Source organism: Argentina silus, assembly GCF_951799395.1.
Source record: "Argentina silus genome assembly, chromosome: 1".
Classification (NCBI taxonomy): Eukaryota; Metazoa; Chordata; class Actinopteri; order Argentiniformes; family Argentinidae; genus Argentina; species Argentina silus.
The window spans coordinates 35,733,403-35,750,873 of record NC_139655.1 but is presented as its reverse complement, the minus strand read 5'-3'; the positions used below and the strand labels follow the sequence as shown (position 1 = coordinate 35,750,873).

The following is a 17,471-nucleotide window of genomic DNA, read 5'->3' as shown; positions in this document are numbered from 1 at the left end:
CTGGACATGCCCTCTTCATTTCAACACTATGATGCAGTATGTGAACAGGTTGACTAACACTCTCCACTAAAAAGTGCTTGAAACAGCTTGATTATCACTCGTCAACAATAAAGAACAATTCATTAGTTTCATTAAAATCAACTTTATTTAAATTCCTCTGATTCCTTAATCAATGTACAGCATATAATGAGTTGAAGGAACATCAGCTACCCATGGGCATAACAGACTCCATTATAGCGTCATTGCTCATCAGTACCCAACCTCACACACACATGAAACACCACCAGATTCCTGATTACAATAATTGTCTGGTTAAAAAAGTGCTAGGCAAAAGCTTAGTTACATTAAGAACAGTTAAGTTGATGAAAAGAAAAAAACAATAAATTATGACAAGTATGCTTTGCAGCACGAGACTTATGCTCATGTACATCTTTGCTTGCTTTTTTGATTTGTGACTGCTTGTCTTATTCACATATTTTCACTCAGACATTTTGACAGCAAGCAAACAAGTTATGGACATCGGGGGCCACTTGTCCAATAGTTTCCTCTTCAGTTTACGCCTCAATTCCTTCCAAACCCTCATGATAAGGTTCTCCAAGGTAATGTCCATCATAAACTTTGAGAGAGTAGACCTTCTATAGCACATCAGTCTGTCCTCCATTAGCTACTGACACACACCACACATCAGTCTGTCCTCCATTAGCTACTGACACACATATCTGTCCTCCATTAGCTACTGACACACATCACAGTCCTTCATTAGCTACTGACACACATATCTGTCCTCAATTAGCTACTGACACACATCACACAGTCCTCCATTAGCTACTGACACACACATCAGTCTGTCCTCCATTAGCTACTGACACACATATCTGTTCTCAATTAGCTACTGACACACATCACACAGTCCTTCATTAGCTACTGACACACATATCTGTTCTCAATTAGCTACTGACACATCACACAGTCCTTCATTAGCTACTGACACACATATCTGTCCTCAATTAGCTACTGACACACATCACACAGTCCTCCATTAGCTACTGACACTCACATCACACATCAGTAAATTGTTCCAAGATCCTCAACATGTGGAGATACTGTATGTCCTACAGTACGTACAAATGTTTGACCCATACCTACATGAAAGGCATTTCCCTTATAAAATGTGTTCAGTATCAAAAGTAGCGTATTTGAAATGAAAGTGACTATATGAATTTATGCACTTGTATGTTAAACTACACAGTTTACTCAGTTTGAGTTTTTTGGTCCGTCAATGGCAAACAAGACATTATGCCAACAACAAGGCTTTCATTAACAAGAGACAATCCCCATGCCTTGGTGCTCTGACAGTCCTGAATACCTTTGTAATGTAATGCCTACTGTAGGTGGAACTGTCGTCCTTCAGTGCAATACATTGGTTTAAGTTGAAACTAGAATATGGGGAGTGGATACAAGGGTAAAAATTGAAAAGGTATTCTTTGATTTAAACATTACTTTGCAAGAATTATTTGGTCATATGCCTACTTACAGCCCTCAGAGGACACAGTTGCTACGCAAATAGCTAATTGTTGTGTTACACATAGGCGTACAGTTTCTTGTAACGTTTTATTTTCCGATTAACCAGCATTTAGTTCTGGTAACCCTTTCTCAATTATTTTGCCTGAGTCAAAACCTGAAAATCAATAAGCCAACTTACTGTAGAGATAGCCAACTTAAAGACTAATAAAATGTTAGTTAATCAGATAAGAAAATGTAAGAGTATGTGTTACACAACACTCATATTAGCTGTTTGAAAAAAATCTTGACGGGAAAAATGAAAGGGGATTTTCGGCTTGAACCGGAACCAAGTTCAGTAAGTTCAAGTTCACATTTTGACGGCATGCTTCTGAGCTCTTTACCTACACTATTAAAATAGCCATTCAAGGTTACCATTTCAAACAGACCAAGGTGTAATTTTACTAAATATTGTTATATTACATATATATATATATGTAGTTATATATAGTGATAGGGATAAATAAATAAATAAATAAATAAATAACAAGACACTGTAAGTCATTATCCTGGTTATTTAGTAACCTGCAAATTTTCCAATTTAACAGAAGTCAATAAGGTCCAATTTCTGGCCACAAATTGGACCCCATTACATTGGAAAATGTGTCTGCTGCAAGTTGCTAAATAACTGTTATAAGGACTTAAAAAGTGTATTGGTATGTCGACAGGAGTTAAAGTATGTGGCTAATCACAGAATCTGATTTTAGAATGAACTATCCCTTAAAGGCGATTTTGTCCACATCTTGCTATCAAATTTGAAACTGTAGGTACTGTATCTAGATATTGTGAAGCCTAGGCCAGACTTAATTTTTTAGCCCAGAGTAAACTGAATCACAAGCTTTTACAACTGTGGACACTAAATGATGGATTAGAGCTCAAAACCTGGCAATGAAGAACGACACACTAGCCTCTGGGGCTATAGAATATTGTATGAAACAAAGCTTAGTCCCTTGGTTATAAATAGGCCTTTAGCTCTCGGCTATAAATAAATAAATAAATAAATCTAGTGAGAAAAGCATTAAACCACAGTTCTCCAATACTTGTCCTGGAGAAGTACAGAGTGTGCAAGTATCTAATCCTGCACATCAAATTAGTTTCAAATCAATTTATTGACAACCATTCATTGATTGAAACAGGTGCATCAGTGCAGGGGTAGAATAAATACCAACACACCAAGTAGCTCTCAGAGTTGGAAACCTCTGACCTACTTTAAACTGTATCAAATTAAACCCTAAGCCTACTGTAAACTGTATCACATTAAATGCAACAAGCCTGCATTTAAGTATGACTCATAAGTGATCTCAACTCCCATACCTTCTGAGCATAAGCCTGCACCCATGTCTCATTGTGTAAAACCCTTTTACCATGTTATATGGCATATTGTTAGGGGCTGGTTAGGTCACATTTACATTGCCCAGCAGGGAGACCAGGTCACTGAGACTTAGTGTTGCACGCGCTTGTGTTAGACTGGGAACCTTGTCTCTCACGTGGCATTGAATATGAAGCAGCTTTGACATAGAAATGTACTGAAGATACATCTGAATCAGTCAATTTGTTTGTGTGCTTTAGTGATATATTACGAGGGGAAATTGTGCATTAAAAAATATTATCTAAACGCCACTGAAAAGAAAAAGGCTATCCTAATTGCCTCTTGGTGATTTAAAACTCACTTATATTGATCTTAAGTTTGGTGTGATCCTTCCATTTAGTTTTTTGTTTAAATGAAATGACCAACTCCCCTGGGAGTTCCTTACACTGCACTGACATGACCTAAAACATAAGTTGACAGGTTTTTTTTATTCTCCCTTGGCCAATATCTGGAAACAACCCCTAGGTTGGCATAAGCAAAACTGTGCCACTCCCCCTTACCCTCTGATAGGCTAGGTGGAATTGTTGCTAATAGCTACGCTACTTTTCAGATCTATACAAGTGTCGATGCCAAAGGGGTTGTTGCGGTGTTCATTTTGTTAACAAAAAATAATAATGAAAATATACATCATTTTTCACAGGCAAAATATGAGATCATAATTGACCCAGAAGAAACAGTCTTAAGTTGGACAATGATGTGCAGTTCTGACGGCACGGCTTGAAAACAAGGCAGTGACAACATGACGGTTATTGAAATCCTCAATAAAACTCCCTATGAATTTTCTTTGAATATTCACCATGACACAACCATCAACTAAACATATGCGCAATCAATAGATCTCTCAAATACCATAATGACTTCTATCCTACCACAGTCTACACACATCATGGCATATAGGGCTTTTCCTGATTCATGTCAAGAACATGACAACATTCATTAAATTCATGAAAAGTGCCTCCCACAATAAAGGCGCTTGCTGCTTCATGCAGTCTGTGAGAAGTAACTGCAGGGCTCCACACAGCGCCTAAAATCTGTGACCCTCGATCTCGCTACTCTCGTAAATCTCAAGCAGCCGAAATGTTTGATCAAGTCAAACAGATTTTATCACCATCATGCAACAGGTATTGCGCAGAATCACTGATCTACAAATCACCTGCAAAGAAATAACCACTGATTGTGTGATCAATATCAGCAAATCTGCACAATGCCTTTCTGAAGCTGATCCTTTTAAGCGCAGAGCTTGTTTTTGCATTTAATATTGCCCTTTATGTGCCCTGTCCAGGGGTGTGACTTTTAATCTGCTGCAAAGTAATGTGTTCTTATGCCAATTTGGCTGTTGGGAAGAGAATCATGCGATAGGATGTTATGCAGTAGAATATGTTGGTGGTAGGAGAAGGCTATGTATGTTCACACACACATGGAAGTCAGTGATTTATGTTCACTATGGGTTAATGATGCAATACAAATGTAGTGTGACTCAAATTAAATGACATTAAGTCGATTAAAACAGCCCATAGTTTTCGTCATTTTCACAATAACTAGACTAAATCATTATTCAAACAACAAAAATGACTAAAACTTGAGGCTATTTTAGTCAAAATGACTAAGACGAGACTAAATCTAAAAAAGGGTTCCAAAATCAACCCTGGGTCGTTGGGGCTCAGGATTCCAACATAAACCAGAGTAGTGAGAGGATAAAGGAGTGGACTCTTGAGGGAGGGGAGGTGATGGTCTGGTCCAGTCTGGTCCAGCCACTGCCACCTGCCATTATAAAATACAGCACCGCTCCCTGATTCTCTTGGCCAGGCTTTTCCTCTTCTTCTTTCCGTTCTTTTCTTTGCTGTCCTCCATTTTCCTTGCCCGGACCTCACGCATTAAGTCAAAGAAAACCTGCAGGGGGCGAGCATTATATGGGTTGTCATTTCTACAGGGCGTGACATAACCAAACTGATCATCATGTAGCCCCAGTGGCAAAAGTGTTGTGTAAAAATTTGAGCAGGTAAGTATACATTGACAGCTCTCTAGGGCCACCCTGAAACTTACTGTGCTGTTTTCCACATTGTCCTTTCCAGCACTGTAAAAGTAACCAGACCAACACTGTACAGCTCGGCCCATCAGCCCTGTAGTGTGATTAGGGTATTGAGTGTGAACATGAGGCCATTGTTGACAGAGTACCTACCTTGTCTACATTGGCCCTGGTCTTGGCGGAAGTCTCGACATAGCTGACACCCCACTGCTCGGCCCGGGCCTTGGCCTCCTCGCTGCTCACCTGCCGCCGCTCGTCCAGGTCCGACTTGTTTCCCACCAGGAGGAACGGCACGTTCTCATCCTCCTTCACCCGCAGGATCTGTTCTCTGGAGGAAGCATGGGACAGGGCATAGTTTGTTTAGTCTATTGTATCTCTCTAAGGGAAATGTGTCTTTTACTTAAGCAATGGGTCTGCATGGTATCCTTGAGGATGAGCCACCTGAAGTCAGCGGTGGCGGCAAACGACTCCAACTCTGTGATGGAAAAAACACAAAGGAAGCCTTCGCCGCTGCGGAAGTAGTTATCACGGATGGCGGCGTAGTCCTCCTGCCCTGCCGTGTCCAGGATGTCAATCTGGACCTCCTCTCCATCCAGCACCACCTTCTTCCTGTAGCTGTCCGCCTTGGTGGGTTCGTAGTCCTCCACAAACTACAAGGAGAGAAGATGATTGGAAGAGGTAGTTGGTGACCAGGAGGGAGAGGGATTGACAGTGAGGCAAAAGAGTAAGGAGAGAAAGAGATTGCAGAAGGAAGAAGTATTTTCTTTTCCAACCTAGAAATTACTTCAACCCAACAGAGAGAGGACAAACGACTCTATTACGGCACTCTGCTCAATTTAAGAAGATCAATAGTTAGCAAGGGACTGACTGTTATTGGTGATGGGGGATTTATCATGGACGGAATTGGACCGATAAAATATGAATTGATTACCCTCCCCAAGCAATTTTTTCTTTTTTTTGCATAACCCTCCCCGAACCCCCCGAAAAAACATTGCTATTTTATAAATTGCAAATTGCATGACCCTCCTCTTGACTGTATAAAAAAAAAAACGCATAACCCCCCGCCCCCCGACTGAAATTCATCATAAACAACGATCAGTCCCTAATAATACACAACCTGTTGCCAAGTTTCCATAGATTTCCATTGATTTCTCAACAGTGACTGGGATTCATTGAGACCAAAAAGGCCTTTTCTAAACAGGCATAATCACTGTAGAGCAGAAACAACAATATAATAATGGTTTTAAACAGTTATAATAGGTCTCACCTCGTCATACATGAACTGTAGAGTCAGGGCTGACTTGCCCACTCCTCCACTCCCCACCATTATCACCTTGTGGAGGGCCAGCGAGTTCTGCCCTTTGGGCTTGTTGGCAGCCATGAGGGCACACTCTCTCTCTCAACAGGAGGGAAACAAGATAGCGAGAGGAGAGAAGAGATATCGAAGATGGACAAGAGAAAGTGAATGAGAAAAGAATGAGAAGCTTGAGAAGAAGTGAACACTTGAGAGGAAGTGAGAGACTCAGAAAAGAAAGGGAGGTGGCGTCCCAGCAGTCAGGGGCTTCCCAGTGTGGAAATCTCTGTCAAGAAAAAAGAAAAACAATTTTAGGCCGACATCAAGTAGATCAGTTAAGGCAACATGTAGTTTCCCATCATGCTACACTATGCTATCACACATTTTCCAACTCAATGGGCATACACGCTCACTAAGAACTTTATTAGGAACACCTGTACACCTTCTGATGGTGGAGGTGGTGTAATGGTGTGGGGGATGTTTTCTTGTCACACTTTGGGCCCGTTAATACCAATCAATCATCGATTGAATGCCACAGCCTATTTCAGTATTGTTGCTGACCATGTGCATCCCTTCATGGCCACAATTTACCCATCTTCTAATGGCTACTTCCTGCATGATAATGCACCATGTCACAAAGCAGAAGTCTTCTCAAACTGGTTTCATGAACATGCGTTCAGTGTTCTTCAGTGGCCTTCTCAGTCACTGGATCTGAATCCAATAGAACACCTTTGGGATGTGGTAGAACGGGAGATTCATAGCTTGAAAGTGCACCTGAAAAATCTGCAGGAATTGCGTGATGCAATCATGTCATCATGGACCAGAATCAGTCTATCTATCTTTATTTTTGTCATGCCATACTATAAATGACAAACTGTTCATGCACACATTTCAAATGACAATATCTAGGCCTATTCTAGTGGCTGTCCATGTTTCATCTAACAAGAACTACTTGAGCTCAGTTTCACACATCAGAGCAAAATAAATCTTTTTTGAGGCCAATAAGAGAGAAAACACAAATTTCTCAAGAGACATGGCAGCTGGTGGATACGAGAAAAATAAGATCCAGAAGTAACTTTGTGGGCTTGCTCATCTTGGATAGATGAGAGAAGGTTGATAGATAGAGGTTGATAGATAGATAGATTCCACTGTAACAGAATGATGCTGGGACTCGATTGTTTACATTCAAACTTATGCCAAACAAAAACCCTCAATAGCAAAGTTTAACAAGCCATACAACTGTATGCACAAGGACTACTTCTAACAATTAAAAAAAAAACACACATTTACATTAAGAACTGTGCAAATTCAGTTTCGCAATGGAATGACCATAAAATCTCCCTGGGTTTTTTTATGTGACCACGTTTCCCCAAAACTCTACATTAAATATCTGCTCCAAATATGTCTGCAAAAACTTAGTTAACATATGATACCTTGATTTTGAAAATGTTGATCTACAGTAACTGAAGTGGATTTACACAGGTTGGCTGGATGGTAACAGAATGACTGCATGGGTCCCCTACAGAACTGCACAATTTCTGGATTTGAATCTCATTCTGTACATGTAGCTATAAATTGAGAAACAAAAGGTAGACATATAGAATAAACACTCACTATGTTAATATTATTTGAACAACTTCATATATACGCATATAGCAACACCAGTTCACAAAATGGAAGATGTTATGTTGTATCTGGTGTTGTTAGAGGTTGTGGCCATGCCTGCCATGGCTAGAGATACCGCAGTGATACGTCTGCTGAGAATGACGAGTGGAGTGACGAGTGGAGTGATCAGTGGAGTGATCAGTGGTGTGATCAGTGGTGTGATCAGTGGTGTGATCAGTGGAGTGATCAGTGGTGTGATCAGTGGAGTGGCTCGAGACGTTTTTGGCAGCCAAGGGAGAAAGCATGGGACTGATTGAACTCAGAAAAGTCCTTATTTGGTATTTGAGATCTATTGATTGCACATATACCGTATGTTCATTTGATGGTTTTGTTATGGTGAATATTCAAAAGAGAATTTGTAGGACGTTTTATTGAGGATTTCAATAGCCATGTTGTCACTGCCATGTTTTCAAACCGTGCAGTCAAAATTGCACTTCATTGTCGAACTTGAAACTGCACAGATACAACTTCCCCCATCTAGCCTCGCCTGAATTCTAGTCGGGTTCAATTTTGAAGTTAAACAAGCCCATCGATGAATGAGGCCCGGTGTTCTCAGTCAACTTACCAGGTAAAATAAAGGTTAAGTAAATTCTATCAAACACCATCTTACCACATCTCTGGCTATATTAGCTATATACACACCAGTCTATAGATACGGCCTAAACAATGGAGGCTGAATGAGAGTTGGTGCCTTCTAATAACACAGGACAGGACCAGCAGGCCTCCGCCTAGTACAGTGTGAGACCACAGTTGAGGCCAGAAGAGTATGAAAGGATGGTTTATGTCCTCACTGAGACAGAGAGGCAATGGTGGAACAGAGATGACATCACTCCCGCTGGTACGTATACACACACACACACACACACACACACACACACACACACACACACACACACACACACACACACACACACACACACACACACAAACACAAACACAAACACAAACACAAACACGGGGAACCCCTGGTTTATCTGAACGATAATGACTTGGAGCGGTGAAAGTCAAACAGGGCTATTTAAACGTCTGTTAATAAAGTCCTATAATACAACTTTGTTTAGGAAACGTGAATCAAACTTAAAGGAAATGTTCACCAAAATGACATAGATTAGTCACATATTAGGTTCCTTACCCTGAAAGGGGCTTTTGTTGATTCAAGAGGTCACAGAAGTAACTGAAGCCTGCCAAAACTCTAAATAAGCATAGGTGGAACCCAAAGGTCCTCCTTTCCTTTTCGGACCTGCCTGTAAAATGACTTTTTGGTGTGGTCATATGGACTGTCCAAAGATGGACTACACAATTACAAAAAGGAAAAAAAATGCCTATCCGTTAGCTGATAGGCGTACATTTCTGCACAAATTAGCTTTTGTAGCTATCCCTCCCCCAGCTTCATTGACTTGTTTTTGTGGTGTCTGTCCTCTCCCTCTGACAGTAATGTCACTCATTTCCCCCTGCCTCCCCTTATGCTAACATTCTATGGCAATACATGTGATGCCTACTGGAATAACACCACCCTTGTCTTGTACTATGATTTCACAAAATCATGCATTGTGTTCACTGGTTTGATCTTTTCTTGTATGCAGGCCTAGCTACATTGTATTATTTCATTTAGGCTACAGTAGGTGTGACCAACAGACTTTGCATCACTTTAACACTTCTGCATGCCTTGTGTTGGATACATTCTATATCCCAATGACTGTAAAGATAAATGCATCTTCAGTACTAAGTTCTTGCCTACAGTGACTTTACAACATTTGAGTGAATTATTTTCAGTATTCAGTACTGTTCCTTAATTCTATTTAAGAAGCTAGCCTAAATATGGTACTGTGCCAGCTGAAACTGAGGGGACTGGAATGTTTACCAATGGAAATTCTAGATGCTTGATATTTCTACCGCCACTGCTGGAGGTAGATGGTGTGTCCTGTTTTAGGTGAAATGACTAAATATCCTGTCTAAAACACTGCCCATCATTTCCTTATTATGAGAGAGGACTACAGAGTTAGATAGCTGCCAAAAGGTTGAACTAATGTAATGTAAAGATCGTAAATAATACTCATATACTGCACTACCTGTATATACTGTTCACACTGCACTTTTCTGCTTTTTTGCACTTCTGGTTAGACGCTAACTGCATTTCGTTGTCTCTGTACTTGTACTCTGCACAATGACAATAAAGTTGAATCTAAGCTAATCTAATCTAATTCCACATGTAAAACGTGAAGCAAAATGCATCATTTCTGGATTGGAATGTCATTCTGTACATGATGACACAGCTATAAATAGGGAAACAAAAGGTAGACATATAGAATAGACACTCATTATGGTAAGAATTATGATATTTATGATAAAAATACCTACAGTGCCTTCGGAAAGTATTCAGACCCCTTCACCTTTTCCATATTTTGTTGTGTTATAGACTGGGACACCATATGCATCAATGCTCTTTATCTTTATCTTTCTTTGATGAAGATAAACAGCCGAAGAACCCTTTTAGGTTCTGTACAACAATAATCACTTATTAATTCATAAACTAAATTGATATCAGTAAAACACTACAAGTAAAACACTACAAGTATTTGTACTTGTTACTTTTGTTAACTTTCATTATCCTTGCTCCTCATGAAGCAGATAAATTAACAGAATGACCTGGAGGCTGGGCAATGATTCTTAAACTTACAGAAGCCAAACCATTTCCTAAAAACTAGTGTTGATATTAGTTGACCGGGGTCTATACTTGAACTAAACACCTTTAAATACTTTTTATGTTTTTTGGACGCTTTTCCATATGTTTGACCAGAAGCCTTTGCTTATCCCTATTCTTATAATGGAAGGTGGTTGACAAATGTATTCCTCACTTCATTTCCTAAAATATAGACTCTTATCTTTCATTTGACACCCAATTTAATATGCTCTGATGAATTTCACATTTTGGTCCTCATGGGTCTTTTCACTCCTTCCTTCATTTGGCAGCTAAGTCCATAGAGGACCCACCCAGACAAATGCCTTGGCTATTTTCCTCAAGCTTGCTTCTTGGTCTGTCTGGCTACTGGTGGCACATTGGGGTGGCACGCCAGAGACCTTGTCAGTCCCCAAAAAGCAGTAATAGGGGTATATGTCTCAGTTATAAATAATCAATGAAGTGTTGACTGATGGTTGGGAACAAAACAGATTAAATCTGTCACTTCTATCAATAATCACCCGGATCACTTTATAGCAGTGGCAACAGATCAACAGTGCATCTGATTCATGGTCAATGATTAAAAACAAATTTGCTGAGTAGGCTAAACACTGTGATTCCACTCAATGTGTTTAATAATGACTTCAGCATAATCTAATGTAACAGCCTTCTGCTGCTTGTCAAGAGGAATTCGGCCATGAAAGACCATAGCTAAACTAAACAGAGAAACAATTGTCATGGCAGGAACTGACAATTCTCCAATCCAATAAATATACACCTACTGAACACAACTGAACAATTCTTGAGACACGACATATGTCCAATATCTCAGATAGGTTGGAAATCAACAGCAATTTACAATTTATAAGCTCAGGTCAGTAGCAGCATGCGCATTTTGGAAATGGGTGTGGTTGCTAGAATTAAGGGTCCGATTGTAGCTAACAAAAATGATGATGACATGCCATGGTTGTACATAAATGAGTACAATCACAAGTTTAATATTACTCGTTAGCAGTTGCTTACCAAAATGAAGTCGCTGTCTTCAGTCCGTCTCAGCCTGCTACTAGCAGCATAAGCTAGCTAACGTTTGCTATCTATCTATATGATCGTACAAAGAGGCAGAGTCCACAAAAAAAAAAAGACACTCGTCGAAGCAGAAGTGCTTAAGAACCAAATGGGATTACTATGTAGTATTAAGCATACAAGCCCACCAAAACAGGCTCTCCAGTCCAGCCGGCATTCAGTTTGCTAGCTAGCTAAAAAAATGTTTTGAAAGTCCTACTACTACGACTACTACTTCTACTGGAGAGGATGCTTCAAGCTATCGTTTCACAAGTAGAATAAATCCAAATGCATTAGCGTTGACGAAAGGATTTATTCCGATCTGCTAAATAATCCGTAGTCCCTGGTTTTGGCACAATAACAGACAGGGGCTACTAGTATAGCTAGTGTTTCCCAGAGATAGGTGAGGGCGTGCCCGGGCGACGTGATGATGTCTGTGTCATGCGCAGATGTTTCGCTTCACAAAACACGTTTACTGTCAAACAGAGGAGAGGAACGGGAGGCCGCCGATTATGGAGGGAGGGTGGATCGGGTCAGAATTCCATCTGGCATCCAAGTACAATAGAGAGCCGAAATCCACCCTCCTGGTATGACGCGCTGGTACCAGAAGTAAGCATTTATACAGGAGATGCTCCATCGAGGCTCCAATGATTTCACTATAATACAACATTTTGACTGTTCGAAAATCCCCTGGTGTTATTAATGACACATCAACCTTACAGGAAAGCAACCAAGGACATGAAATGGTGAAAATGGGTACAAGACTGTGTATAAAAATAGCACCATACGAACTACATATTCCAAGACCAAACACTGGTGCACAGGAGACATCACTAAACCTGATGTGATGCTTTTAATAATATAATTCAGGTCTAAAATAACAATATGTATTACAAATTAATTTCATGATCAAAACAGGCAAGTGTTATATTCCTAATTTTATGAGTGTTGAACATGTCACCTCAGTTTCAGTCGCTGTTGGACACTGTTTCACACACTGTCATCAGTCTATCCAGAATAAATGGGAGAAAGAGAGAAGTCTGTGTCCTGGGCCTTCACTCCTGTATGCCTAGACTAGAGGTATGCAGCTGATCACAACCTAATATTTTAGTGAAGTGTAAGCATGTTGGAGAGAGGGTCATGATGAACACGGGTGTAGTGCGTGCGGAGACTCAAGCTTTTCTGTTGTACACTTATATCACAAATACAGTGCCCTGCATAAGTAATGGGACAGTGATGCATTTTTCTTCTTTTGACTCCACATTATGGCAAACGTTTGGATTTGAAATCAAACCATTAATATGAGGTTGAAGTAGAGATTCTCTTAGATTCGCTTTTATTTGATGGTATGTGTACAGATTAAAAAAATTACCCCACTTTTTACACATAGTCCCCCTATTTCAGGGTTACCAAATGTATTGGGACAGATTTATCAAATGTTCAAATTAAGCACTCATGTTTAGTATTTGGTGGACAATCCTTGCATGCAATAACTGCTTGAAGTCTGCGACCCATTGACCCCACCAGACGCTGGGTATCTTCTCTGATGATGCTCTGCCAGGCCTGTACTGCAGCCATCTTAGTTGTTTTGAGGTCAATTTGCCTAAAATCTTATCATCAGGAAATTAAATGCATGTTCAATTGGATTTAAATCCGAAAATTGACCAGTCAAGAGCTTTCCACTTTTTGGGCCTGAAAAACTTGTTACGTTGTTATGGCAGTATGTTTTGGGTCATCGTTTTATTGTAGTGCCATCCAATGAATTTGGAGGCATTTGTTTGCACTCGAGCAGACAAGCTGTTTCTGTAACTTCAGAATACATTCTCCTGCTGCCGGCAGCAGTTACATCATCAATTAAGACAAGTTAGTCCTAGTTTTAGTGGCAGCTATACATGTTTTCCAGATGAGATGGTATGCTATAAATGTTGGACAGATCCTTTTTTCTCCAAACTTTCCTCTTGAAATCATTCTGGTCCATCATAATATTCATCTTATGTGTCCACAACAGCTAAATGTAACCTGAGCATCCTTTTTGCTTCCTTGATTCCCATTGACACCTCTTTGGTTCTCATGTTGACAGAAACCAATAACAAACTCCAAAAGCAAATCCAAAGCTGAGAATAAATACTACACATTAATACCTCTCTTATGCCTGCACGAATTACGCAACGGAACATATTATTTTTGTGTACCATAAAATAGGGGAACTATGTATAAAAACTGTATAGACCCAAAAGAAGAAGAGAATGCTACATTGTCCCATTACTACGCAGGTCAGTGTATTTCTTCATTCAATATGTGGAGCACGTTCATTTTAGGTTAAAGATGTTTTATTCACATCAAACTCAGACTTGCATCACAGAAAACAAATGCACTTGACCCTCGGCACATTGTGCAAAAGCAGATGAATTGCCAAAAAATGCTCAGCCGTACTGAGAACCCAGGGAATGGGTGTGCACTGAAGCTTTTTACATCATGTACTCAACCAACAGTTTGGTCCAATGGCGAATTGTTACACAATTTGCTTGTACATGTTAGTGATGCTTTACCTTGGGAGAAAATAAAAGGCTAATATATTTGATAACATTATCATTTGAAGACATAATTGTCCTCTGCTTTTTCAGAAAGCAATTTTCCACACCCCTTTCAAGTTAGTTCAGTGGTATATTCCACAAACTTGGGGTTTTAATCTCAAAAACTCAAAACCGTCTTATCCTTCTTTCCCCCTTGACAATCGGCTGTCCAACCATGGCCCTTCATTCCATTCTTCTTCTGTCCTAGTTCCCACCATTTCACAGCCATTTTCTCTCCGTTAGTCATCCTTTTTTCCTAAGTGGGGTAAGCGCTCTCTCTCCTCTCATATTGGAGTGGCCCTCCACTCCTTGCCTTCAGTGAGCGCCCTGGGTTGGTGGATAAACACGCTATACCGAACCCCTTGATTGGCAGCTGCCCTCACAAAGCCGCTGTTGGCCGTCATGGTGACGGCTCTGAGGGAGTCTCCCGTGCCAAAGATCATGAGCGAGCGGCAGTTGACCTTGGAGCTGGTGGTCAAGCGCTGGGTGCGCTCCGAGGGCTGGTCAGGAACCACCCGGAGGCGAGCCAACAGCTCCTCAGCGCGGGCCTTCTCACCGGGACCGCCCAGGGTGTCCAGGATGACGCGGAAGTCCTGCACGGCTGATTGACAGGCGTAGAGCTCCTTGCCCACCATGAACTCCTCCAGACCCGGCAGCACCTTCTCCTGCCGCTCCTGGGCCGCCTGCTCCGTCAGCACCTGCTCCTTGAAGGTGAAGTGGCAGCAGCCGTGGCTGAGCGACGACACGTAGGTGATGAGCGTAGTTATGTCCAGATTGGCCCGCTTGCACACGTCCACCTTGACCTCCGTTGGGAAGGCCAGGCTGGCCACGATGGTGTCCCTGTCCACCCTTGTGTGCCTGACGTCCGAGTCGTCCGAGTCGGCGTCGTCTGCGTTATTTTCTTCTTCGTCATCCGCCACCTCGTTCTCGCCACCTTGCTCCTCCTCTTCGCAGCTGCCGCCGCCGCCGTCATCCTCATCCTCCACTTCGCCTCCCTCTTCCTCTCCTACCACTGAGTTCACTGCAATGATGTCCCCGCGCACAGAGATGCCCATCTCCCGAAGGCGGTCAGCCATGGGGCTGGAGACGCCGTTATAGAAAGCGAAGATGATGTGAGGGTTGCTGTACTGGACAGGCTGCTGGCGGCTGGCCTGGAGGAAGTCCTCCGCTTGCCGCACCACGCTCTTGTCCCCGTACTGACCACGGCCCTGCCAGATGTTGTGCAGGGCTTCCGCCTTGCGCCCGATGGCTTTGACCCAGGTGTGGCCCCCGTTGGCCACCACATCCACCACAAGCGTCTGCTTTGTGCCGCCTGGGCCCTCGTAAGCGAAGACATGCAGCACACTCACCACCTCCTCCAGGCTCTCTGCCGACTCCACGATAGCCTTCAGGTGGGTGAGGTTGGTGCTCTGCAAGTGGGACTCTTTGATCAGGACCTTGCCCACCTTCACCTTGGTCAGGAACTTGAGCTCGGCACGCAGCTTGCTGCAGAGCTTGGCCCTACCCTCCACGTCACACGTCTGGCGGGCGCAGAGCAGCGCCACTCGCTCCAGCAGCTCCTGGGCCACCCTGATCCGCTCTTGCAGCATGGAGTGTGTGGCCATCGCTGGCGCATTATTCCTGTGGACACAAAAAGAGGGGACAGGCTCATGTCAGTGGAAAACTACTAAGCAGCATGATTTTAGGCCCGATTTTAATGTTCATACTGTCACGATTAATTAGAAAGGTTTATAATAATAATAATAATAATAATAATAAAATAATAAAAAATAAATAGTATTATGAACCAAGTGGTGAAAAAAGTACAAGAACAAAAAAACTAAAAAAAAAGTACAAGTGTAAAAGTACAAGAACTGATTTTTTTTTTTTTCTTGCTGGTCCATTTCAGCAGTGATAATGTCTCAGTCTAATTTGCCTGCACAGCACCATCTGTCATTGGAGCCAATTAACTGCTTTGCACCTCGGCTAATTGCACATTGATTGAGCAGGTGAAATGTCAAGAGAGTCTAGGGCAGAGCGGCTCCAATGACAAATGGACTGGGAGTGCTATGCGTTCACATTGCACCCAAAGAAGCAAACCAAAACAAAAGTGACCTCTAAAGTGATCCAAACTCGGACCACCTCCCAAGAGGGGTCTGAGTGAATTTGGAGCATTCACATATGCATGAACATTTTGGCAAAGACCGCTAAGTTCATAAAATTGTCTGAATGGGACCAAGTGTGAAAATACCCTGAGACATCACTGCTGAAATGGACCAGCAAGAGAACCTGATCATTCAGAAGGGCAGTGTTAACACAAAAAGAACTGAGTTGTTTAGTTTAGATCAGCTTTAGACTGGGTTTGGTTATTTTAAAGAGGACTTGATGTGAACATACCCTGAACATTAGGACGAATGTCAAATTGTCTTAACAGAGAAAAAAACAAGTGTGAAAATACCATAACACTTTCAATGTGTGGCATGGGGAACCAAGCTTCCTAACCCTAACCCAACAGTAAGGTTCATTAATTTATTGAATTTGGATGTTCATAATAACAGCCAACTTAACCATCACTACATGCTGCTATAAATAGCAAGCAACATCATCGACACTAGCTGCAACTGTAGGGTGGAGTTCAATACGGAATATTTTCTCTGACGCACCGCCTCTGAAACACGAAAGCCTTGTTTGTCTGCCGACACAATTACATTAAATGTTGTCACAGACGTTTTTTAATGCCCCTCTATGAAACGTTTGCCGGTACACAAAAATAACGATAGACGTTTACCGACAACTGGCCAGACGAGCCGTTTGCATTGAGTACGTCTAGCTAGCAATATTAGCTAAGTCAGCTAGCTACGCTAGGCAAAGTTTGCTGTCTGTTCATTGCTGTCAAATAAGACTTATCTTTATGTTCCATTCGTATAAATGGAAATACACAACACGAAACATATTCCAAATCACTTACGAAAAAGTCGGCAAGTAAAACGTTTGCTGCGTTCAGCTGCCCCCTTTCTACGTCGATAGCTCGCTACCTATAGTAGGTACCAGTATCACTAGCAACTAAACCGCTGTGACTGACTGCTTCTTCTTGAGCTCAGTCAGCTGCTTGCAATTCTACCTCAGTCGTCACCATTGATGATAAAGGTCGCCACCTTTCGCTTGGAGGTTTATACATCACTCACCTGCCCTGCATGCCTGTCTTCACACTCATATGTATTCACACTCATGTGCTTGCGAAGCAACACACAACTTCCTCGTTTACT

General features: G+C 41.7%; 2 protein-coding genes across 3 annotated transcripts; both read right to left on the bottom strand.

Moving 5' to 3' along the window:
• Window positions 1-122: 122 nt before the first annotated feature.
• Window positions 123-12,033, bottom strand: LOC310803277 (ras-related protein Ral-A). The gene is made up of 5 exons (XM_083667993.1): window positions 11,615-12,033; window positions 6,223-6,535; window positions 5,397-5,605; window positions 5,109-5,283; window positions 123-4,819 (listed from the first exon to the last, which is right to left on the bottom strand). The coding sequence occupies exons 2-5, from the start codon at window positions 6,334-6,336 to the stop codon at window positions 4,697-4,699; spliced, it is 621 nt and encodes a 206-aa protein (XP_083524119.1). The 5' UTR covers window positions 6,337-6,535; window positions 11,615-12,033; the 3' UTR covers window positions 123-4,696.
• A 1,151-nt stretch (window positions 12,034-13,184) lies between these two features.
• On the bottom strand, window positions 13,185-17,471 carry cUnh7orf25 (chromosome Un C7orf25 homolog). 2 transcript variants are annotated; one of them, XM_083667967.1, is made up of 2 exons: window positions 17,391-17,471; window positions 13,185-15,846 (listed from the first exon to the last, which is right to left on the bottom strand). In XM_083667967.1, the coding sequence occupies exons 1-2, from the start codon at window positions 17,417-17,419 to the stop codon at window positions 14,511-14,513; spliced, it is 1,365 nt and encodes a 454-aa protein (XP_083524093.1). In that variant the 5' UTR covers window positions 17,420-17,471; the 3' UTR covers window positions 13,185-14,510. The 2 variants fall into 2 exon arrangements, with proteins under 2 accessions (XP_083524093.1, XP_083524094.1); XM_083667968.1 differs by lacking the exon at window positions 17,391-17,471 and adding an exon at window positions 17,174-17,277.

Coding starts and splice junctions, on each gene's coding strand:
- LOC310803277 (XM_083667993.1), bottom strand. CDS start 6,336: ATGGCTGCCAACAAGCCCAAAGGGCAGAACTCGCTGGCCCTCCACAAG. Junction 5,606..6,222: donor TACAGTTCATGTATGACGAG/GTGAGACCTATT, acceptor CTCTCCTTGTAG/TTTGTGGAGGACTACGAACC. Junction 5,284..5,396: donor GCCGCCACCGCTGACTTCAG/GTGGCTCATCCT, acceptor TGCTTCCTCCAG/AGAACAGATCCTGCGGGTGA.
- cUnh7orf25 (XM_083667967.1), bottom strand. CDS start 17,419: ATGAGTGTGAAGACAGGCATGCAGGGCAG. Junction 15,847..17,390: donor AAGACAGGCATGCAGGGCAG/GTGAGTGATGTA, acceptor TTGTGTCCACAG/GAATAATGCGCCAGCGATGG.